Source organism: Diutina rugosa (genome assembly GCF_008704595.1).
Source record: "Diutina rugosa strain CBS 613 chromosome Unknown scaffold12_size278768, whole genome shotgun sequence".
Classification (NCBI taxonomy): domain Eukaryota; kingdom Fungi; phylum Ascomycota; class Pichiomycetes; order Serinales; family Debaryomycetaceae; genus Diutina; species Diutina rugosa.
The window spans coordinates 31,417-56,536 of NW_022995132.1; the positions used below are offsets into that span (position 1 = coordinate 31,417).

A 25,120-nucleotide genomic window follows, 5' to 3' on the forward strand; every position below is an offset into this window, starting at 1 on the left:
CGAACCGTCAGTGGGAACGGGGTTAGGGGTGGCAGTGACAGTGATAGTGATTTGAGGGCCACCATCAGTAGGGGCCGGGCCGTCGGTGTTGCCGTCAGTGTTGCCGTCAGTGTTGTTGCCGTTACCGTCAGTGTTGTTGCCGTTACCGTCGGTGTTGTTGCCGTTACCGTCGGTGTTGTTGCCGTTACCGTCGGTGTTGTTGCCGTTACCGTCAGTGGGAACGGGGTTAGGGGTGGCAGTGACAGTGATAGTGATTTGAGGACCACCATCAGTAGGGGCCGGGCCGTCGGTGTTGCCATCAGTGTTGTTGCCGTTACCGTCAGTGGGAACAGGGCCGTCGGTGTTGTTGCCGTTGCCGTCAGTGGGGACAGGGCCGTCGGTGTTACCGTCGGTGTTCGAAGCAGTGTTGTTACCGTCAGTGTTCGAAGCAGTGTTGTTGCCGTCAGTGTTCGAAGCAGTGTTGTTACCGTCAGTGTTCGAAGCAGTGTTGTTGCCGTCAGTGTTCGAAGCAGTGTTGTTACCGTCAGTGTTCGAGGCAGTGTTGTTATCATCAGTGTTAGAAGCAGTGTTCGAAGACAAATCAGCAATCGACGACGATGCAACAGCAGACTCGGTAGCAGAAGACTCAGCAGCAGACGATTCAACAACCGAAGACGATTCAGCAGTAGACGAAGTTTCAGCAGCAGAAGATTCAGCGACAGAAGACGATTCAGCAGCAGACGAAGATTCAGCGGCAGACGAAGATTCAGCGGCAGACGATTCAACAGCCGAAGACGATTCGGCAGCAGACGACGATTCAACAGCCGAAGACGATTCGGCAGCAGACGATTCAGCGACAGAAGACGATTCGGCAGCAGAAGATTCAGCGACAGAAGACGATTCGGCAGCGGAAGACGATTCGGCCGACGAAGATTCCACAGTCGAAGACGACTCAAGAGCCGAAGTCATAGTTTCGGTGACGGTGGAGGCTTCCGAAGACGACGACGATTCGGTTTCAGTGGGAGGAATAGGGGCTTCCTTACAGGGCATGCACATGTCAGCCTTGGTAGCACCATCGGGGATGGGACCAACGTAGCGCAAACCATTGTTAGAGGCCAAAATGGTCAAGTCGACGGTGTCAAGTTGGAAAAGGGTAGGGTCGTAACCAGTACCAATGAGGAACAGGTTGGTGACAAGTGCGTTCCAGAGTTTCAAGACCCCGGTTTCAGCATCGTATTCGAATTTAGTGATGGTCAAGTCGGTACCGATGATGTTACCATTACCGTAGCCGGCCACGGTGTAAGGTGAGCTGGCGTGAGCACCGGCCACAGCGAGCTTCGACGAGGCGTCTTCCAACACGAAGGTTTGAGTGGTGTCGATAGGGTATAAGGGGTTGGCGAGATGGATGTAGGCATCTTGTTGAGCAATGATGCACCCCGAACCTCTGACCCGGGTTTGTTGGGAGTATTCTTGGTTGAAGAGACACACGGTACCTTCGTTAGTGATGGTACCACCAGCAGCACCCATGTAAGCAATACCGGAGTTCTTTTTCTCGTTTCTGATGCTGATGAGACCATTGTTTTCCCAGTTGGACGAGGTCATGTAGTAGTGGGGAGTCCCGTTCGACCCGTCACCAATGAAGTAGATCTCACCATCGTTCTTGAACCAGTGAGAGATCAAGTCGATAGAAGGAGGCAAGTTAGATTGGATCGAGTTGAAAGCAATGGTACCGTAGTTTTGAAGAGTGTTCAACGCGCCAGTGAGCACAAACTTAAGCCCCTTGCTCATCGACTTAGAAGTGACATAGAGGGCGGCGTCTTCACCAACGGTGACTGAACCCAGAATGTCTACCCTTCTAACGTCGACAATGGACCAGTAGATACCAGGGAAGATGGTGACATCACCCAATTGAGAGACAAAACTGTCATCAGAAGTGATCTTGTTTTCTTGGATCACAGTGCTGGCGGCGGAAATTGCCGTAGCGAGAGTGATTAAGGTCAACTTCATAACAAAGCGTGATGGAGGTTTTGAAACAGCTAGGCGGGCCCCCCTTTATAGGCTAAGTTTTGGGTTTCCCAAAGTACACTCTAATACGCGTATTTTGCGACCTGCACTCGTGCATAAGCGTTAAAGATTTTCAACAATCAATGCTGCCAAGCGCAAGGCATTGTTTGAATCGCCGGGTTTATTTTCTTGTGTAAGTTTATTTTGGTCATGGTCAACTTTGACTTCCTCCACACAGTGGTGGCACCCCATTGATGACCACAATAATTCTTTAGCCGCCCCACGTATCATATCGTACATCACTGCGATCATCTAAACGCGGGCTTGATCACCGGTGCAGCTTCGTGGATGACGTACTCTGCAACCCTCTTCATGTCCACCTCAACCGCGTTCTCGTCAAACTCTGCGGGGTCTAACCTGCTTAAGCACATTCGCCTCAAATTTACGGATGAGCAACAATGGTGGCTTAGTGGGCTTAGCAGGATGCTACAATAAGAAGATCTGCGAACGCAAGGTCCCATGAAGCAAGAAAATCAAGCAATACTTGTGGCTTGATATTTGCGGACAAGGCAATGCTTTCAGTGCTTGAGAATACGACCAACACTTGTGACTGGGTGTTGTAAGCGGCTTTGGACTGCGTATTTCTCGGATGCACTATAATTCTGACGTCGATGGAGCTACAGAACACATGCATAAACTGCGCTATGCGGCATCAGGAATTATTTATAACTGGACGGTATTAACTAGACGGCCACGAGCCAAGAAACATCCCAATTGGTCTGTTTACGTTAAAGGGTCCTTGGCATGTTCTACTATCACGAATGAACCCAGCTTCATCATCGGTTTGATGAATAGCGGACTGTCTAACCTTATCTTGATTGCAACGAGTATGGTTCCATTAACCCCTGGTGCCCACCGATAGTGGTGATGGCGGCAATCGCCAATACTGTGCTCGCAATGCGTACCCATCTTGATCGGGGTACGCGGGGGCGTCGAAGCATGCAGATAATTTTTTTTCCGCCTGTGCCAAGATATATATTATAATCGCATTGTTTGAAGATGCGACTGGTACAACGCGAATGAAAAGGGGTTGTAATGATACATCCACCGAGTTGTAGGGTTGGAAACAACAATGAAGAGACTGATGGTTTCGTACGGCGATTTAGCGAAGCTCTCGCTAGCCCTAGTCAAAAATTTACTCAATTACGGGGTTTGAAAGAACGTACAGTTAAATGGCATTTTGACATTTGTGTTAAAAAATTGCGAAGAATCGATCATACCGCATTCAATTATTCAAAATCTACGAGTGTCGACTTTCGCATTTAGAATGGTAATTGTCGTAAGCTTCAATATGTTCACCAGACAAATCAAAGTAATTGCTTTCATCTTGGTTTCATGACCAACCGAAGGCCACAAACACATATCATTAAGAAATGAATCTTATACAATTCCCGAAAAGCTGAATTCCCGTGGGAGCATCGTTCTTATAGCGTAGGTGAGGGGCTCAGTACAATCATAGAAAGTTTACAGGTTGTCATGATGTAGGTTATCCGTGTTTATGCTCTGAAAACATCACATTCTGTTGAGAATCGGATCCACCGGGATTCTCTGTAGAACTGGAAAGGTTCTCATATTGGTTCTCCGACTTGCGGTCAGATTGTTTGGGGGGCATTCTGTAATATAGGCACAGTAATCCGAGGAGTGATAAGCAAAGGCTTAAAGGTAACAAATGTAGTAATAAAGTTATAAAGATAGATAAGGATAGATGATCGATTCTCAGTTCATTTCCCCAGGATATCCATGCGTTGCTGTCAACGTGTATATGCAGTCCGGGGGGTAAACGCCACAGCGTGTGGTTATAGACCGAATAGTGATTTGGTTCTGGCAAATCACGTGCAGTGGAAAACACGGTGCCACAACACATTCAACGGATTGTTCGAATACAATTTGTCTTGAGCTGCTACTCTTGGTGTAGTCGCGAATTCATGAAGTCAATCGAGCGACTATTATAAAAATTTCGAAAAACAGCGGTTTTGGTAAGCGCACGAATAAAATTCACTTATGAGTTCTACACGACCATCTCGAACATATGCATAGCCTAAACATCCAAAAAGAGTCTGCAAAAGGCTCTTGAAGATCAGGATCGCCGAATAGCTATAATTGGAAAGCTGTGGCGCAACACATGTGCATGATACTATACCTAATTTTCGTAAACCCACCCACGGACGCGCCGTACAACTCGCTTCCGATGCCGTCACTTAACGCCGAAAAGCCACATAGAGTGTGGTCTAGCCAGGAGTAATCCCAGCAAGATAATTCCCTAGTGAATAGGTCAAAAAGAACGGTAATAACACTCATATATGATTAGTACTATCAATCAAACGACAGGTCTACTGCCCATTGCTTCTTCCCTAAACTTCCTTAGCAGGAAATAGCCTCCCGCATGGCGATATATTTTTAGCTTAAAGGGTGATCGAGAAGCCGTAAACCTGGCAAACTTGCATGTGCCTAGAGGCTAAGTATCATTTGACGGCTTCGGCACAGAGTAACGCAACCCCTCGATGATCCTCATTATTTCCGAGTATCCAGCAATATCCTACTTTGATGCACATATCAATCGTACATCGTCGATCACAAAAAGAAGAACAATATGTCTGACAATACCTTCCCTTAAGCATAAAACGTTTTATGAAAGTGAATCAATCGGACGTTGGACTCAATACTCTACGAACGACCACCTCTCGTGTTGATAGATCCAAATTGTGGAAAATTACTTTCAGAATACAACTCTCGGGCGTTCTTAAAACTCCAAACTTCATGGGGGTGGTATTCAATATGAGTTACTGTCAGATGCCGAATTTTGGAAGAGAAACTTGCGTCATGGGTCAAATGATTTGAGAGGAATGATGACGACAATGTGAAAATGATTTCCCCAATGTGTTGTGCCGTGAGGAATCGTCAATAAAGGGCTCAGTTTGACTCAACAGGAATTTTAGCAGAGATTCCCTAGCTCAAGACTTCTTAATTACATCAACAAGCCCTTACTTTTGGTACAAACACCTGAGGCCAGTGTGTGGGCATTTGAATGGATACTCTCCGTTGCACAAGGACTTGGTGCTAGAAAACCACAGCATTTCAAAACAGTGAAAGCTTCTTGAAATCCAAGACTACTGCGTTGCAAGTTAAAGGGTTCCATAACTCAGTTTCCAGTGTTGGCTTGACTCGTACCACAAGCCGGATATTATGGTGAACTGAAAATTTGACCAGTAGAATCACAAAAGTCAAGTCTATAACCACACTATTTCACTATCCACTCCTCAAAAGAGCCGACAATTGGCTCATGTGGGTTCAAAGCCTGTAGAACCCTGTTGAACCCCATAGTGTATACATATCCAGCCAAAGAGGGAATCAAAAGTTCAACACCATTTCCAAATCTCTAGACTCTTGTGACTCAGTGTCACGTAATCAACAAGACCATACTCAAAACACCCTTTGACACACCACACTGAGCCGTTCAAATAGTTTGATCGGCGTACTCGACTCCCCTGTGCTAAGCACCACTGACTCTATGGGGCCCGCGCCTTAGCCCCCCGACGCCTTTGAGACCGACAGCACCCAGAACACCAGAAGGGCCTAGCTCAAGCTTGGTGTTCATCATATCAAGCACAGATTCTACAGCATTAGTTAACGCCTGACCCCAACAAACGCTCAGTTTTGGTCTTCACCCTCAGTGTCTACTTACTGATCTCAGTCTTACCAAGTCTGAACCTGGCCCATGTCACGTGAGCGCTCATACTTCGAGAAACTACGTGATCAAGCAAACATGAAGCTAACACACCTTAGATGCCAAAACCTCAAAACCCCACAAATTCATCATCAACAGCTCTCACCGAGTAACTACTCCTAATCGAAAAACGAAACACCCTCAAAAGCGACTCTCATGATCCGAATTCTACGCTGACCCAGCTTTAGTTGACCGTCTTTTCTTCATGGACTCTACTCTTTTGTCCTATTTTCGCCACCACCCAACTCCACTTATCCTATCCTTATTCGACTCCTACAGTTATCTTTTTTCTCTGCCCTCTTCCCAATAGCTTTAACTAAATGCTAGCTTCGCGCTCGCGCTGCGCTCAAACTGCCTCTGGGGGTCTCCATCTTATCGCTCATCGCGCGCGCGCAGCCTCCCTCATCGCATCGCATCGCCCTTGAGACCCACCATGATCAAGAAGAAGACGCCGACGGCGAGCCGGCGGCGCCATGCGTTCAAGAGCTTTCGAGAACGGATAGACGCCATCCGCATCGAACCGTCGCTCAACCTCACCAAGCGGGCGCTGGACTACGTCGAGGTCTCGCACTTCCTCACCACCCTCAACCACTGGGAAGAATGCAATTTGCTGGGCAACTTCGTCGCCTTTGTCGACGCCACCAGGCCGTTGGTGCAGAGTTTGCCCCAGCTCCTTTTCCACAAGCAGAAGGTGTGGCAATTGTTGCGGCGCCACATCAGCGAGGGCGACCGCTTCTCGTTACAGCCGTTGCTCGAGCTTTTGACCCAGTTTATCCACGATTTGGGGCCTGAGTTCATGGAGTTTTACGCAGAGCTGCTAGCGCTCTTACTCGACATCGCGACGAGGGCGCCGGAGATCGCCGGCAGTAAGGATAAGGGCGCCCGCACCGCCGCCGCCCGCGCCGACGCCAACCTCCTCGAGTGGACGTTCACGACATTAGCCCACTTATTCAAGTACGAACAGCGCCAGTTGTCCCAGGATTTGGAGCTGACGCTCGATGGCCTTTTGCCCGTGCTTTCCGATGACGCCACCACCAAGCGGGAAAGCTATTTGACTCGGTTCGCCGCCGAGGCGCTCCTGTTCCTCATCCGCAAACAAAAGCCGGCGCAGCTAGAACACACAATCGACCTTTGCATTACCAAACAGGTGTCGGCGGCGGCGATGGCGACGCTCTTCACCGAGGCGATCACGCTGGTGCAGCAGCTGTTCCACTCGAAGGGGATGGCGATCCTCGATACCCTTGGCGCCAAAGTGGCGCCGGCGATTGTCGCCGATGTTGTACTTGCGCTTTTAGCGCACGCGCTGGCAGAGACGGCGCCCCCCGTGGTGGCCACAGCGCTTAAACACCCCAGTTGGCCGGTGGTGGCGGCGCTTACCTTCGCCGAACTGGGGAAAAAGATTAACGATTGGAGCGCCATTGCTCAAGCGATCATCGATCTTGAAGTGGCGCCGCTGCAGCGCCCGTTAGCCGCGTTCACGTTGGCGCTGTTGTTCCGTAACGCCGACCCCGTTCTGGTCACCAAACACGCCGCCAAACTCTTCGACCACTGTCGCCGCTATGATTACTTTTGCCAGGCAGTCGTCGCCGCAGTTGACGTTGACCGCGCTCGCGAAGCAGCGCTCCAAGGTGGGTTGGCGAAGCAAATCGCTAAGTACAGCGCCGACACCAATACCAGCAGTAAACAGCTTGCGCTTTTGAAATGGCGTCTTCGCCATGTGCCCGTGAACGTCCCCGTATCCCCGGAAACCCGCTTGGAAGTGGCTTCCGCCATTAACGCCGACAGCCCTCAATTCTGGCACATGGTGCTTGTTGACGGCCAGGTGCCGGACCCTCGTCGCGTAGCGCAACAGCTTATCGATTCCAAAAACGCTAACGGGCTTGCCCTCGTGATGAATGCCGTGAATGACGCCGCTGACGCCGCTGCAATTTTGGAGTTGGTGCTTAATCTGCCCCCTTATACGGCGCTGGTGATGGCAGGAATTGTACACTTAGCTAAAGTGGCTAGCGATAGCCTTAAGGATGAATTACGCCAACAATTAAGCCAGCGCGCCATTAGTGCTGTCGGGGCGCTGATCCATGAGCTTAGAGCACCGGCAATTGAGCTCTTAGCTGCGCTTATGCCTGAGCTGGAAGTGGTGGCTCTGATCAGAACCATCGAGCTGGTGCCGCTTACTTTGGATACCGCGAGAGATATCCAGCTTCGGTTTAGACAGTTTGCTGCTGATTTCACTACTAAGCGCCACCTGGCTACCGAGACTACTATTGCCCAAACCTGGCTCATTGGCCAACTTCTGAACCGGTTCCAACCGCTGTGGCAGGGTGTCCACGCGGCGTTACCCAAAATTGGCTTGCTGTGGGACATCTGTGCCGTCTACTTGAACGGGGGAGTGGTCCCTGAACAAATTAACGAGGACGAAGCTACCTTTGAAGATGAGGCTAATGACGATGAAATGGAGGTTGACGAAGACGACGACGACGAAATCGAAGTGGCGAGTGAGTCCCGTTTTGCCTCTGCTTTCGAACAAAGCGCTGCTCTGACCTCGATCTTCACCAGAGTAGACTCGGCTTTAATCGAGGAGCTGAATGCCGATGAGGCTCTGCCTACGGTGGAACTGATGCGTACCCAAGTTCTCAAGGCGTTTGTTGCTGTTCCTCAAGCAGTGCTGGACTACGGTAATACTCTTGCCGGCTATGTGGCCAGCGATGAAAGCCGCGATTGGACTATTCCCGAGCGTAACTTGGCTATCACGGCGTTGCTGAACTTACCCGTGAGCTCTTATGCTAATGGCGATGCCCTTAAACAAGTGGCCCTTACCCTTTTGGGAAACATGCTGGTAGCCACTCAAAAGCTTGCCCTTGCTCTCCTCAAGCAGTATAAGGATTTGGGGATTGTCCGCAAGTACCAGGACACCTTGCTGCTGTTGCTTGACGACACGTTGTTCCGCGATACCCTCAGTGGGCTTGAGTTCGAGCACGGCGACGTTGACAACGTGATGCCGTTCGTTGTTCGCATTCTCTTTGGCCGGGTCCAAGGTGGGAACTCTAAGGGTAACAAGGTGGTGCTGCACAAACACGCCGTGTTGAGCTACTTGCCGAAGCTTGAACGGAGCCATTTGGAGGAGTTCTTACTGGTAGCAGCGCAGGCGACTCGATTCGATGCTGAGAGATATGATATGCTGTACATGCACAGACTCTCTGGTTACGTGACCCTTTTGCTTCAAGTGTTTGGGGTGGTCAGAGATGCTCTGTTGGGCGCAGCGATTGCTCCCTTAGCGCAAGTCATGGCCACCGCTGACTCTATTCTTTCTGCTACTTCTGACCATGAGGAAGTGGTAATTAAAGCCGCTCGTACCGTCCGTGGTCTTGGGTTTAAAGCACTCGCCATGCTTTTGAACTCAGTATCCCTCGATTGGAGCTTATACTTGGATGACGTCATGGCGATGGTTTCGCCTCGTTTGCCTCATTTCATGCTGGAAAACCTTCAGCAAGTCTCTGGTGTGATGCTGACTTTGACGCTGGCAGCTACCCTGCCGGTAGACCTGGGTCTTTTAGTGTTAACTACTGAAGACTTTGCTGGTGCTAGAGCGTTGCTTAGTGTGCTTAGCCACCCGGAAGTGAAGCCCGATGTTGCCGTCCACGTGCTCCAGTTCTGTGCCGACGTGTTTGCCCGTCAACGTGGTGATGACGCTTACTATGAGCTTGTGGCCCTCTGTGTATCCTCCGTGATCGAACACTTGCCTGCCATCATCCCTCGTCTTGAAGATGTCGATGTTGCTGTCAGTGTCTTGCTTACCATTGTCACTAGGGAATACTTGGACAGCAGTGCCCACGCCGACCAGTTGCTTGTCGCTTTGGTGCTGACGCTTAATCGCGCCCGCAGTGATGTGTTGAAGGCGATGGTGCTTCTCCTTGGCCCTCAAGTCTCGCAGGACACTTACCACATGATCTATAAGGCGTTGTGTCCCCTTTTGATGAAGATAAAGGACTACCACTTGCGCCAGGACATTGTCACGTTATTCAGTGCCCTTGCAGTGCCGATGGCCTCGGTGATTGCTGAGCTCAACGCTCTCGACCGTGGTGAATTCGACTATGAGCGTCGTTTAGCCGCTTACAGACAGCTTACTGATTCTCAGTACCTCACATTGACGCTGTTTGACTGGCTCTCCGTCGTCTCCAACGCCATCTACTACCTTGGAGTTGACGATTTGCCCATCTACACCAACGCCCAGCTCGTGCTCACTAAGTTTATTCTGGTTGCTCACGAAAAGGCGAAAGATGTATTTGACGAGGTGCTTTTGCCTCAACTTCAATTCGGGCTTAGAGGCACCAACGACCGCTGGATTGAAGTGCTCGCTGCTATTGTCACCAGTGGCCACTACTCTGAATTTGCTGACTTACAACCGTTCGCTGATAACGAGATCTTCGCTGTTTTGACCCACATCCAAATCCCCCAGAGAGCCCTGGCGATGAGAAAGATTGGTGAAGTTGCTCCTACTCTCGGTTCTGACTCCGCTAGTCACTACGTGATGCCGATTCTCGAGCGGTACGTGCTTGACAATGTTGACAAGAACTCGTTGGTGTCGTTGGATGCCCTCGACGCTGTTTCGCCCGTGGTTTCTCGCTTCAACTGGCAACTGTTCAAGACCATTGTTAAGCGGTACGCGAAGCAAGTGAAGTTCTTGGAGCGTGAAGCCGGTGAAGATGGCGATAGCACCAATTTGAAGAAGTACGTGTGGCTTTTGGAAGCGGCGTCGAGACTGTTCCGCCACTTGAACAAGCCTCAAGAATCTGTGGTGCCTTACGTCACTAAGGAGTTTATCCCCACCGTGCTTCCGTTGTTGGATAAGCGTAACGATAACACCATCAGTGTGCGGTTGTTGCTTGCCGTTGCTCTTGCTGAAGTGATTGATGCTACCGACGACGACGCCACCATCGCTGCTGAAATGCCTCCCGTGATTCTCCCCACGTGTAACGTGATGAAGTCTCGTACTGGTGATCTCAGAGATGCTACTCGTAAGGTACTTTTGCGGATCGTCAACCTGGTTGGGCCCCGTTACTTGAACTATATCTTTGACCAGCTTAGAGCTACCCTTGCCAGAGGGTCTCAGATCCACGTGTTGGCGTATACCGTGCACTACCTCCTCACCCTGGCTTCGTTGAAGCACCAAGGTGAATTGGACGACTGTGTCGGTACCATTGTTGATGTGGTCATGGAAGACGTTTTTGGGGCTGCTGGTCAAGAAAAGGACGCTGAGGGCTACATCTCGAAGATGAAGGAAGTTAAGGCGAAGACGTCGTTTGATACCATCGAGATCGTCGCTGGCCACGTGCTGTTGCCCAAGTTTGGCCGGGTATTGGCTCCGATTAAGATGTTGCTTAGAGAACACATCAACCACAAGACTCAAGTGCAATTGGACGAGTTGATCCGCCGTGTCAGTGTGGGTGTGCTTAAGAACCCCGCCTCAGGGCTGGTGAGCATGTTGCAGTTGTGTTTCGACGTCCTCCAGATCCCTAACGAAGTGGACGCTGAAGAGGCTAAACCTAAGCCCCAAGTGGTGCAAAACCCTAAGCGTGGTGACGAGTCGTTCTTTGTGGTGCTGATGAACCGCAAACAGCTGCTGAAGGCGTGGGACTCCACTCATTTCAAGGGTTTCTTCTACCGGTTTGGTCTCGAGATGTTACGGTCAGCGGTGGCCAAACACCCTCAGCTCCAGTCTGTAGGGTCGATGGCTCAGTTTGTACCCTTATTGAACCAGTGTTTGGCCAACACTGATGAGCTGGTGGTGATGCTGGCTCTCAGAATGTTGGATGTCATTGTTAAGCGTGGCCTCGGTGCTTCTGCCGATGACGTCACTGTCGCCACCAACCGGGCTCTCGAGATCATTTCTGACGCTCTGTCCACTGACGAAGAAGTGTGTCAAGCCGCTTTGAGATTCTTGACCACGGTGCTTCGTCACCAGGAACTGGTGGAGCTTCCTGACCGCCAGGTGGGTCATATCATTACCAAGTGTCAACCCGATTTGGAGGACCCTAAGGCTCAAGGGTCGTTGGCATTCTCATTTATCAAGGCAGTAATGTTCCGCCATATTACCATCGTTGAAGTTTATGAAGTGATTGACGACGTTATCGCTAAGATTATGGTGGTCAACCACCACCCTCAACTCCGGGCACAGGCTCGTGACATCTACTACCAGTTCCTCATGGAGTACGACCAGCTGCGGGGCCGTTTGGACAAGCAGTTCAAGTTTTTGGTGCTGAACTTGAGCTACCCTACTGAAGAAGGGCGCCAGCTGGTGATGGAATTGCTTAACCATATCCTCAATAACCACCTGACTACAGATGAGCTTGTATCCAAGCTTGCTCTGCTGTTGTTCGTTGCTCTTTGTCAAGTGGCTGTGGCCGATGACTCCAGTAAGGGGAGACAAATGGCGTCGTTGGTGGTGGAGAAGCTCTTGAAGCGTAAGGTCGACCACGCTCTGCTCGCCAAATACGTCGAGTTGTGGATGCAACTGGACCAGCCCATGCTCAAACGGTGTGGGTTAACCACTTATAAGATCTGGCACCTGGCGAGAGGGGAGCTGTCGTTGGATAAGGTGGCGGTTCAAGCCGTTTCTGAGATCTTACAGGACGACAACGAAGATTGGGAGTTTGTCTACGTGGCGTTGACGGTGGTGCTGCACTGGTGTACTCTGGAACGCGAGCAAGTGTTCTCGATGCTTCCCACTGAATTCTGGACTGAGTGGTTGCTCAAGTGTCTCCTTTTCCCGCACCCGTGGGTGCGTCTCCAAGCACTGAAGATCCTCGGGGTGTGGCTTGGCCACCAGCTCGATGATGCTCCTGCTGACGCTGTACAAACTGCTGCCTACCGTTTGCTTCGTCAATTGGGTACGCTGACGCTTAAGGAAGACTTAGCGACACAGGCAGTGAAGAACTTGGTTAAAATCGCCATGCACTGGCAAAAGACGAGTGCTCCGTTCATCAAGGACGAGCGCCTGGAGCTGGACTACCCGCTGGCGCTCGCGATGCTTGTCCACCGTACCTGTGGTATCCTCCGTCAAGACGCCCACCGTACCGACTTAAAGGTGCTGAAACAGTCGGCAATGAAGTTTGCGGCGATGCTTATTCAGATCATCCCTGAAGCTGAGCTCACTGGCCCCGCGGAAGCGATCGTTTTGGCGTTACACATTTACATTGAACCCGGTGAAGGCGACTTACACGACTTGGCGTTGGAAGTGCAACAAGTGCTTGAGTCCAAGCTTGGCGTCACCGAATACTCGCGACTCCACGCTCAGGTGTACCAGCAGATCAGCCAGAGACGGTTGGAGCGTAAGCTGAAGCGGGCTCAGTTGGCGGTGACGGCCCCCGAGGCCGCGGCCAAGCAGAAGATCAAGAAACACATGAAGGAGCGGGAAAAGCGTAAGAACCAGAAGGATGAGAACGGTTACTATCATACCAAGAAGAAGCGGAGACTCTGAAGAAATAAGAGAAGAATATAGAACATTGTATCATATAGTTAATTCATTTTGCATTAGGAAATTTCTGACCTAGGCCTGGTTGTTGTAGCATTTGACGATTGCAGGCAGCGACGTGGGTACGCTGCTGAATAGAATTTTATAACGGGCGTCGCGCTATGGTTGTACCAAGCCACCATTCCCAACTGCTTTGAGAATTTGAAACGAAGTCCAGCAATTGTTTCAATATTAAGCCGAGCATTAGTTTGAAAGATCTAGTGGGGCCAGTGGTTTCCTTAGGTTTGGGTCGTAATCTCTCCTGTAGCGACGCCCATTTTCTCTTAGTTTTTCGTGCTAATAATTTGCTCTTGGTGCAGGAGCTGTGCGGGTGGTGCGAATTTCTGTACAACGCTCACTACCACATACCGACCACCCTTTCGGCTAGACGACATGCCCTCCACCGTCGTAAATTCAGCAACGAATACGTGACCTCAGCGGCCTTCTTGAACAACTACAGAGTGAGAGAAACAAAGGCACGCCACAATCGTCATTGGTTCACTGGAGATGTGGGCCTCATGGCGGCTTACGCGACACGAGCATGCACCAACAATGGACCTCGTTGTGTAATTGGATATGATCGATAACCATCTGCTAGACGAGGGGAAACTTTTGAATTCGTCCATAGTGACGAGGTCGTGTAAAAGCGTCGTCGTCGCTGCCATTGACAATACGCTACTAATGACTCTGCTGATCAAATCAAAAGAGAAGCTGTCCTCTTCCGGCACAAACGTGTTCAAGCAGCCTCCACTGTTATCAGAGAACGAGACGCCTACAGTTTCAACCGATAAGCGACAGAGCTTATCGACTACCAAGGCGTCGTCCAGAGACCATCGCAAACCAGGCTCTTTTGGCAGCTTAAGGAAACATACTTTTGGGACAGACTCACCACACGAAAATTGGCAGATCACCTGTTGAAACATTGTCACTCTCACTGTGCGTGCCTGTGACTGGATCAATTTCTACGCTAACCCCACGCTGAAGATCAACCCCGTCCTTCTCGATTGGATTATGATGGTTTATATTGAGATGAAACACCGAGATTGTGTGATTAGAAGAGGTAAAATCTCTCAGACTATAGCTGAAACAGGTTATTCGGACAGGCGAACAACGTGGTTGGTCTTTCTCACAAGGGGGGATATTGATGACTCCTATTAGCGACCCCACAAACAAAAATTACGGAATTTTCATGTTTGAAGTGCAAGACTGCAAAGTCGAATACGCCTGCTTCACCTCCTGTCAAATTCTTTCTAAGAAATCGGTCAAAGCGCGTCTTAGGCAGATATTTATCGACTTTCCTGACGACTGCGTTGTCAAAGCGACTATGACTGGATATTATAATGCTTCCTTGATCTCTGAATGCTACCCTCGACTCCAGGTGTTGTTTGCTTTACTTGCAATTCAGGCGCTGCAAGATTCACGAGGAAACTTTGAGAAGGCGAAACTGACCTTCGTGAAGTCAATCAGAAGAGGACGCGAACGTGTTCAGCTCTTTCGGCTTATTGAGCAAGTGGCGGATAATATCTATCTGGGTGATTTCCCATTCAAGCGATTTTTCAATAGATCTTTGAGTCAAAAGGATCACTATTCATCTAAATACCTGATCGCTTGGGATCAAATTGTCTGGATTACTCCCATCGAGAAAACTTAACTTCAAACTCCGATCAAAGACGAAGACCGCCGTTCGAGTGCTGATGAACCCGCGACGCCTCTGCCTGAAGCTCAAAGCCCAGATACTCGAAGCCAACTGGAGGAGCCTAATATTGAGTCGGAACACCCTGTCCAGGAAAGTTCATCGTTGCCCAAAGATTTGCCAAAGTTAATCCCGGTGCAGCGGTACCACCTCAAAAAGGACCTTGAATACATGCGTCAGTATCTTGACCAGCCTGGGTACTAGGTACTACGTGTTGACGTTAGGGTAAAACTCGATTCTGCCTTTGATCCACACCGCCACCAAGCCCCGCCATACTGTTGTGGACACCCAACAACGTCTCCCCCGATGTGATAGTTGTGTGTTTCACAACGATGTGTGGACCCGTATTCCACTGTTGATGGCTACCATGAACGGATCGGTGGCGGCAGCTAATCTATACCGTCTTACCGAACGGATGAAGGTGGGGATCAACGACTTTGCCGTCGACTATACGATTTACCCCATGAGTGACGGTGGAGTGAATCCGGGATTGCAAATTGTGCCTCGTTTGGTATCAATCGTGCAACACCGCTACACCGCTATGTTTTTGAAAGGCTCCCGCCTACGTACCCAAAGCATATGTTTGCGCGGGACCAGAAGATCCCGGTGAACCCGTTTGAGCACATGCACTGGGCGAATGCGGAATACTACCTCAAAGTCATTCATGAAGTGTGCCGTTGCGCCATTCGCCGAGCCGAAATCGAGCTTGACCTTGATATCAACCTGAGGATGAATAGTGACGAAATCTTTGAGAATGTGGAGGCGATGAAGCACATCATCTGTGTGTTTAAACTTTCCCGTACTGGTACCAGTTCAACCCCGTGTACATGTTAAAGCACCCTGGTGTCAGCAATAGCGACATGATACGCGCCTTGAGCAAGACCAACCGCTTAATCGATCTCGCCTTATTACGGGCAAACCTATGATTGATGACGTCTCTGTTTGACAGTTCAGCGTCTTTATTGAGAAATTATGTGTTGAGAGAATATCTATCTGAGAGAGTATATCTATATGTGAGAATAAATAAAATCTGTTTTAATAGTATGTAAGATCGTTTGGGCGGTTGGTCTATATTCACAACTCTTTTGATCGACAACTTGCAAATTTGTCCACACGCGCATATTCATATTGGAATCAATACAGTTGACAGGTTTAGTCTACAGGTTGATTACAGGATCACTTATCAATCCACCAATACCTACGAACCTCAGTGAATTTTCCTCCGTTGCCCTGGTAATAGGTCTATAATAACATGAGAGAAACATCTATTCTGGATTGAGATAACACAATTGGCGATAACGTTTGAGATGAATGAAACGTGGAGCATCGAGGGTTTCAAGTTGATTGTGTATTGCACGGATACTGGAAGTGTGTCACAGGCACCACACAGCGGCTGAACGTGGCCCAATCGTCTCGCCAGCGCCAAGTTGTGCCCAGACGGCGTCGGATGGTATCGAGGTTTGGTAAAGTGAACGGCGAAAGCTTTTGGAGCATATGTGGCCACTGGACGGTTGTTGGTAAGCACCAAACGGGGGTCTATACATGGCCGACCCTCCACGGATCTGGAGGCAGCGGCGGGATTGGCACCCAAATCCCGCACCTCAGAAATCAGGCGCCAGCTCACCCGCCACGCCGATGTTTGAGCCGGCGTAGCTAGTGGGGCCCCTCGAGGTGCCAAAGAGTGCCAAACAGCGGTCTATACATGGCTGACCCTTTTGGTGCTGGCGGCAATTCGAGTTTAATGTCCGGCGTAGACTGGCGACCTGCATATTGCCACTGTGAGGACTCGAACGCTCTGGTGTGTCCGATAGACAGAAAGTTGACCTTTATTCAGGTTTCCTGACAAAATAGTAAAATTCTCAATAAATTACAACACTTCCATGGAGTTGGCACAAGCACCGGCGGCTGCGTCTGATTCTTTACACTCGATATTGACTTTCTCCAACTAGAGGCCCTGATCGTCCGCTGTACTGCTACTTCTTTGGAATGGATAACTACAACCTGGTGTGTGAATCTCGCTCTTGAATTATTATGTACTTGGACACATGGCGCGCGGAGATACTCGCGATCTACGATGGTCCATCAAAATGAACAACTCGAAAAGATGAATTGCGAGAAAAGAAGAGAAACCTGAGGAACAGCCCCGCGACAACTGCCCATCACAAACAGGGCTGTCCCAAGAGTCGACCGGGTTACCGTAATAAAGCCCCCGGTGTTCGTATTCGACGCTGCCAATTCCCAGTGCAATGATCCAAAAATACGAAAATTAAAAAAACCCCGATGAGCCCAAGGAACAAGCCAAAGCCAATTGGTGTGGCAGCAAACACTACCCCACCATTGCACGGGGTGGCCAACGATAAGCCTGTCGTTGCGTGTCTTATGCTTGTTACCCGCTGCCCTTCTTTATTCTTTTTCTTTGTTTGATGTTGCCGCCAGACATGGTGTGGTGATTAGTTGTACCTGTGTCCCCTCAACACAACCCACGCCCGTCTTACACCAGACTGAATTGGTTTTTGCGGCTGATAGCTGGACATTGCCGGGCTGCTCAACCCGAACCACGTCCACAGCATCGAAGGTCTCGATGACAAAGGAAGGATCAAACAGAGATAGGTATGTTCAAAAAAGCCTAGACAGTAGCGAGCGAAATAACCACTTGGAAAATTCAACGACGTATCAGCAACGTAGCAAGGGAAAGTCTGGCAATTTTCGGCTGTTTTGCCTCTCTTGATCTGGCATCCAGCATTCCTGTTCTGAGACAATATCGCGATCTTCAGCAAGTAGATCAATGGGGATGAGACACGGCCAACGAGTAGCAATAGCGGTGGAGACTCGACTTGAACATTGACAAGTGACTTTTTGCGGTGCCAAAATACCTACTTGTCAACTCTGTTCAATATGCGAGCGTCGTTTCGCTCCATAGCGGGTTAACTTTAATCACTTCAATCTGTTGGTGGCGAATTTTGGTGATGTGGAGCCGCACGCGTCGTCCATTAATACCCGCGCGCAGCGCGGGAACAAAGGTACAGATAGGTTATGACAGAGATTGTCAGGGTCAATGAAGAAATGGCCACACAATTGGTGTAATGTGGTGCGTATTCCAGGAAGTGAGTACTACATTGCCAGCTTAGCCGGTTACATCCTGCATATACCAACACGCGCCAATCGTCTAAGATTTCGTTCTCAATTTTTTTAGATCCTGCATACTACGCCGCTCGTTAAAGAAATTATTTCAAATTTTTATTTAAAGTTTTTTTTCCAAATTTTTTTATTCTCTCCAGAGATCTTCTGATTGCTATTATACATATATTTGAGCTGTGCCGATCATAGATTTGGATTCGGAACTCACATAATCTGTTCTGTTGATGGTAAAAGATCGATCTGAAGATTCCTTCACAACATGCAGGATTTTTACGAGAACGCACATAAATTCGCCCTAAGTATGTCACTTTCTCAGTTGAGTTCAAGAAAGTTTCACAGCCAGTAGTACAGCATTAATAAATTATAGTAGTGATATTATTTTTGATTCACTCAGGATTTCCAGTTATTAGCGCTATGTTTATGATGAGTACTGCATACAATAATCCATCTGCAGGTAGGGCAAGTAAGGTGCCATCGTTGAAACTACGTCAAATTGAACGTTAACTTACCCAGGGATTTATTTATCATACTTCTGGTGCCAAAGAATTTTATGGAGCAAATTAGAAGTTTGTACCAATTTTTCCTGATTTTATGTCACAATTTATAGTTTTTCACCAGAAAATTCAGAAAAATCCTATTTGCTATTATAAATAGTGTTTGCACCGTATATATAACAGTGGTGTAATTTGTTTCGTTCTCAGGTTCAATATAGTTGATGAAAGACATCATTGAAGAATTATAAATGATATGCACATGCAGTGCTTGTGTGCAGAACCCTAAAATTGAAGGCGTGATATATGTGTCAGTAACGGTGGCTGCACCTACAGAAACACTTTAAACCAAATAGAAATGTCCACAAACTACAACGATGCTTGTTAAAATGGGCTAGTCACTCTTTTAGTGCGTGATATATCTCACCTTGTTTTGTCTTGCATATTATTTGATGCACCTGCATACAAATGTTGTGAAAGTCGAGGTGTAATGCCAATCCTATCACTTCTACAAACATCACAGGCCAATTTCAATGCTTCCCGGATGTAACAGACTACGCCACAGACTTCAAGTCGTCCAAAAAAAAAATTTGCAAAAAAAAAAAAAGTTTTTTTATTCACCATTAAACTCACATAGAGACGCCAATTTCAAAATTAAATTGCCCAAAATCACATCAGATATACTTTCAGTGCCAAAGACTTTTGTGGTGCAAAGATTTTAATTTTATCGGTTTATCCTGATTTTAAATTACACTTTTCAGTTATTTCGAGAGAAAATTTAAGAAATTCAAACAATTCCCAATCAATGTCACACGTACTATTTGAATACTAAAAATTACAGTGATGTTGTTCGTTTTCCTCTAAGGCGTCATTTACCTCACGGAAGAACTTAGGTAGAGTTCTTCATAGTTCATGCATATAAAACTTTTGTGTGCAGGCATGAGGGCTGCAGGCATGAAATGTGTGTCAAAAGCTGTGTTAACTCTCAGAAAACCTGTCAAACCAAATAGACATGCTTGCAGACTACAATGGTGCTGAAAAAGACAAGCTGAACGTTTAGACGATCCCAAACTCGCAATCCTCTCGCACGATGCACCCGCAAACAAACATCTTCCCTAGACGAAGTGTTACAATGCTTGCATAGTAACTGCTGCAAACATCGCAAGTCGCCGCCAATGTCCATGAAATGGGTCTACGTCACACACCACCTAGGCCGGGCTCTTAAGAATGCTGAATATGCTTAACATACACTGACTGCTGTCAGCGGTGGTTGTCTTCAAATCGTGTGTGAAAACTCACACCATCTGGCCTCTCATTGTATGCAGTATGGACACAGTATCAAGAGAAACGTATGGTTTGGAAACTATGAACATAGTAGCCTACGATCCAATGATTTCAGAAACAGATATACGGAATTGTGGCTATTATATTTGAATCACAGGCTTCTCAAATATCATATACTGTCAACCTACTATTGAACATGAGTTTGATTGACCATTCAAGTCTAGTCCAATTTATCAAAGTTTACTCGTTCAGTCTCATAACAAGATCATTGTCATTAATAAGCCACCTAATTTACAACCCTTGGTGGGCTCTTCTTCTGCCTCTTTCTTCGGCAATCGACAACTTAACCCTCTTACCCTTAGGTAACGACACCCAGGGCTTTCCGGCTTCATCACCAACGGTGAAAACATTGTTTTCTCTGGTGACGAAAGTGTGGTCTCCGGCATCCTTGATGTGGACCAAGTTGAAACCCCCACGGTGGTGTTCTTGGTAGATGATGGTGCCATCACGACCCATAATCCTCCCACCGATGACCATCACCAATTTACCGGTCTCAAACTAGATGAAGTCGGTGATCTTACCCGTGGCCAAGTCGATCTTGACGGTATCGTTGACTCTGACCAAGGGGTCAGGGTATTTGATGGTTCTGCCGCCGTGAGTGACAGCGTAAGGGATCAGGCGCTTACCCAATTGGACGGCCTTAACCTTAGCCCATTTGTACGAAGCTTCTTTAGTGGTGACTCTGTGGACGGCAAATCTCCCCTTGACGTCGTAGATCAAATGGATGTTCTCGTTAGTGGCTTCAAGCGAGATGACGTCCATGAACCCGGCGGGGAAAGTGGTGTCAGCTCTCACCTTGCCGTCAACCTTGACGTGTTCCTGCATGAGGGTGGCTTTGACTTCTCTACCGTTTAAAGCATTGTTCTATTTGTTTCAATTGAACACCACCAAAGGGAGCGACTCTCTCAACTTGTGGGGCCTTGAGAGGGTCTGGGGGCGTAGGTGCCGGACAACTTGTCTAACATCCAGTGGGAGGGAGCCGCCAATCTCTTGAAGTGCTTCTTGTTGAATATGGGCAATTAATATAAAACCATCACTATCATGTTTTGTTGCATTTTTCGTTTACGTCTATCCTATGCATTCATTAACAACAGGGCCAGAACAATCAGTCAAGCTGCATTTCCGACGCGCCAAAGTCCACCTTGTAGTGCTTGCACTGCTTGACCGTCAACCCGTACTTAGCGTCTTGAGTCAACGCCATCAACTCGCCGATGGGCGCCGCCACCAGCTCCGGCAACGTGTAGTCGGAGTGCACGTACGCCACCGGCGCCGCCAGCCCCCCGGTCAACCGAAGAACCTCACCGTCAACCTGGTTCAACACCACCGTCGTCGCCTCGCGGACAACGGGCACCAGCACCGCGTGTTTAAGCAACAGCTTAAGCTTCAACAGGGTCATCCCCAATTGAGGCAAGGGCACCTCCATCCCGGGCAACACCGGCTTAGCAGCGTCGACCCCGTGTCTTCCGGTAGTGGTACAACTGTCGACCACGGTCTTCAAGTCGATAAACTTCGCCATTTGGATCGGCTTGGCCTTGACCAAGTGACGGTTCTGCACTTCGGCAAGCCCCAATTTATTCTGTTTGACGTCAGCCACAAGCTTTTCAAGAGTCTCTGCCAGCTCATCAGGGAGGGGGAACTGGCTCAGGCAGTAGGTGAGCTTGAACGGGTACACAGTGAACTTCTTGTCGACGTGAGCCAACAATTTGCGGGCCAGCTTCAATTTAAGCTGGTGGGTGACGGCGTAGTCACGGACGAACATCGTGGGGCGGCAATTGAACTCGTTCTTACCGTTCTTACCGGTGAAATGGTCAATCTCTTCAAGGGTAACGATACCGGCGGTAGTCATCTCTCTCATCGGAGCCATGCGGATATCGATCTGGAACACTTCGCCGGCTTCAACGACGAAGTCGTCAGTGGGGATGGCCAGGTTAGGGTCGGATTTGACGGTGGCATCGCGCTTGATGAGGTCAGTGCCCGCGGCCTGAGCCAACAACTTCAGTTCCTGATGCGATTCGTCCCACACCACACCCTTGAACTCACGTTCAGCGACAATACCTTCAGCCTGACCGGCCAAGAACCGTCTCACCCGTCTCACTTTCGAGCCAGGGACGACGACACAGTTGTAGGCGTCGGCAATAGTGTCGACGATTTGACGGATCTGGCTCCCGGTGACTTGAGCGGCGCCGTTAACTCTGAACAGTTGGGGGGTCTTTTCCGGAGCCAACACAAGCCCCAAGTACGCCACCAACGTCTCGGTGGCCACGTGGGCGGCACACACGGCGTCGGCCTTCGCACCCACCAACGGCGCTCTTTCGCCTTCTTGAGGGTAGACAACGATCGTGTGCGAGACAGTAGCAGTGTACCCGTCAATATGGACCCCCAAGGTGACTTTGGCGACGTCACCGACGCTCAACACGTAGGTAGACCCCTTTTCGTCAACGACTTCCGGCGCGAACCCCAGCGCCAACTCGTTGATATCGATCTGGGTGGGCACGGCGATCCCCTTTTCTCTGACCAGGGTGAACGCTTTGGCCAAGAGCTTAGCCATATACGAGTCGGTCAACACACAGAGGTCGGTGATGGTGGGGATGGCGCCGTTGGGGGGGTTGGCGATGATCAGCTCGAGGTACACGAGCGCCGTCTGGACGATCTGCCCCGCCACCCGGTACTTCTCGACGATGCGGTCGTCAAGGACATTTTTCAGGTGCAACAACACGTCGGCGTCGTCTTGGTGGACGGCTAACGACATGGTGGTGGTGCGATGCGATGAGGGTCTGCGATGAGGCTCGATGCGACTTTGGGGTGCCGCGCAGCTACCGGCGATGCGGGAGGTGCCGACTGCCGGAAGCACTACCGACAATGACAGAGGTGTGCGCCTTCACCAATTAGTGAAGTCACAAACAAATCTAATATTTTCGGATACTTCTTGTTTTCATTCGAAAATCCTGGTTTTTTATTTTGCTTGCTTGTAGGAGTTTATAGCACAGAACCTCATGCTTGCCAACATCATTCAACTTTATTCTTACCTACTGGTGAAACTCTCTCGAGATCGTCCCATGTCTGTCCTGCACATGAGCACTTAATCTCGAGAGCTTGTTTCAGATTAAGGGCTGGACCCTCAAACTTTGAGTCAATGCATCCTATACATCAAAATTTGGTGCTGATTGCAAAAGAACTCCATCATTCCGACCACTCATAATGGACGAAAACATTCGAAGTTGTTCATCTAATTTTTCCTACTCGAATGCCATGGCGGATAATTGAGCAATCAGTTGAAAAATCGCAAACAAAAGAGACACCCATTATCTCAAGCTTTGGAACGTCATAAACTTCCCGATGGAATCCAGTGATACAATTTGACACTTCATATCCCTTTACATTACCGCGTGTCTGCGATAAATGCCCCAACATTGACATCTTAGACTCCTTTATTTTGGCCGTCATAGGCGAGAGTCAATAGTGGCTTGAGATCGAAGATAACTTGTCTACACTAATATTGATTGATGACCCAGGTATGCATTGACTATAAACATCAGCCCAACCTCGAGGTTCCTTCGAAGTTTACCCGTCATTGGTCAGGAAGTCAGCAAAAAATAGAAGTGAAAGAAGAACTGCCACCACCCCCACTTGGTGGGCCCGCAGCGGCAAAGAGCGAGGTACCGAGGAAAGTATATTGGCCGCCGACCCCCCCCCCTGTATCCTTCCAAAACCACCGATTTCTTCGAAGCTTATCAGTGGCAGGATGGTGCAAGGACACGCTTATACCGACCATCGATGTCTTCGAAGCTTATCGGTGGCCGGCACAAGGCTCACTCAGCCCCCGAAGTCTTCGAAGCTTATCAGGGGGATCGAGTGGTTCACTGAGAGATAGAAACTGACTGGTGAACACTGACAGGGGATGCTGGCTTGTTTATGTCCCTGTACTGCACACTGGGGACCAGACGTATTAGTTACCCGCCCTTGCCTCTACCTTTGTCGTCAACGTGACTTGTGCCTGACTACTGCTGAGCTAATCGGAGATGGTGTGCGCATATTGCGCTGGGACTCAGGCCATGGATGTGCCTAAACCGGCTAAAACAAGGCTTGGGATGTGTCCCGACCCACTACAATAGCGTGTTTCACGTACCCATTGTGCATTGCATCGTCAACTGGCGGAGTCCGCGGGCAAAATATCCTGAGGACAGATGAGTGCGATTAGTCTTTGGTTGGTCTTGGGTACGGTGAGTCTTCAAAACGATGAGTTATCCTAGATGAAGTTTGGGTCGTCTACCTGATTTGTTCATTGCAAGATTTTCTGGCTGGTTCGACAATGGAATGCGGGGAACGCTATGCGTCGTCAACTTCAGACGGAACAAGTCAGAAACAAAGAACGCACCCGACTTAAGGGGGGCACTATATCCAGGAATGGCCTTCCGGAACAATATAAGAGGCGGGCTGGTCGCTCTTTTTTTTTCATCAACATCTTCACCTTTTCGGCATTCACGATGAGTTGAAACCCACTCTGGTCTGCCGCCACATGGGACCGTGACCTACAAACATGGTACGCATTACCGACTGACACTACTGATTGACGCTACTATTCGCTGTCGACACTACAACTTGCTGTTGACGCTACTACTTGCTGACGCTACTATTTGCTGATGCTAATGCATGCTGCTAATGCTACTACTTGTTGCTCGCTCTGTGCTGATTCGCTGATATTGTTGTGTCGCCTCCAGCTGCCAAAAACTTCGAAGGATTGGCGGCTGAGCCGACTGTTCGCTGGACTTGGCTCGTGTTCTGTCACGCTGCAACCAGTAACACTCCATGACCATCCCGTAGGCGGGGGAGATAGTGCACCGTTTTACACATCCCCTATGGGCGGTAGGCAAGACGCTCCCGTCTGATTGTATCCGCAACGACAGATTAGCCCTGGTCGGCCAACAAGCGTATGCTTGGACCTCGCGCGAAAACTGATGGCACTCCATCGACTGTCACTGGCCATGTTTGGACTGCTAAGGGGGGTTGATGGGTCTCCCTTCCCAGGAATATTTGTAGGTTCGGGGTCTGGTTTGTGGCATGTATAGATACTTGTATAGGTTCATAGCTATGATAGTCATATAATTTACGATAAATTCATTTGAACGCTGAAGATTGTAGACTACCTCGAGAACTGCTCATCCTTCGAGGTTCGTGAT

At 49.1% G+C, this 25,120-nt stretch overlaps 5 protein-coding genes across 5 annotated transcripts in view; 1 reads left to right on the plus strand and 4 right to left on the minus strand. All coding sequences in view use genetic code 12, as the record gives it.

Moving 5' to 3' along the window:
• The window catches only part of DIURU_002632 (uncharacterized protein), a gene marked incomplete at both ends in the record, with an annotated part of 2,802 nt that extends 816 nt beyond the window's left edge, over positions 1-1,986 (minus strand). Inside the window, one exon of the mRNA XM_034155305.1 lies at positions 1-1,986. This exon is cut by the window's left edge and continues 816 nt beyond it. Within this exon, the coding sequence (XP_034012484.1) occupies positions 1-1,986 (1,986 nt within the window).
• Positions 1,987-6,200: 4,214 nt separating this feature from the next.
• On the plus strand, positions 6,201-13,244 carry UTP20 (Utp20p; the record flags this gene model as incomplete). Its single annotated transcript, XM_034155306.1, has 1 exon — positions 6,201-13,244. The coding sequence occupies one exon, from the start codon at positions 6,201-6,203 to the stop codon at positions 13,242-13,244; it is 7,044 nt and encodes a 2,347-aa protein (XP_034012485.1).
• A 6,930-nt stretch (positions 13,245-20,174) lies between these two features.
• DIURU_002634 (40S ribosomal eS4 domain-containing protein) lies at positions 20,175-20,399 on the minus strand (the record flags this gene model as incomplete). Its single annotated transcript, XM_034155307.1, has 1 exon — positions 20,175-20,399. The coding sequence occupies one exon, from the start codon at positions 20,397-20,399 to the stop codon at positions 20,175-20,177; it is 225 nt and encodes a 74-aa protein (XP_034012486.1).
• A 42-nt stretch (positions 20,400-20,441) lies between these two features.
• Positions 20,442-20,768, minus strand: DIURU_002635 (40S ribosomal protein eS4; the record flags this gene model as incomplete). The annotated part of the gene is made up of 1 exon (XM_034155308.1): positions 20,442-20,768. The coding sequence occupies one exon, from the start codon at positions 20,766-20,768 to the stop codon at positions 20,442-20,444; it is 327 nt and encodes a 108-aa protein (XP_034012487.1).
• Positions 20,769-21,048: 280 nt separating this feature from the next.
• ARX1 (putative hydrolase) lies at positions 21,049-22,692 on the minus strand (the record flags this gene model as incomplete). The annotated part of the gene is made up of 1 exon (XM_034155309.1): positions 21,049-22,692. One exon carries the CDS (start codon positions 22,690-22,692, stop codon positions 21,049-21,051), a length of 1,644 nt encoding a protein of 547 aa, XP_034012488.1.
• Positions 22,693-25,120: the final 2,428 nt, after the last annotated feature.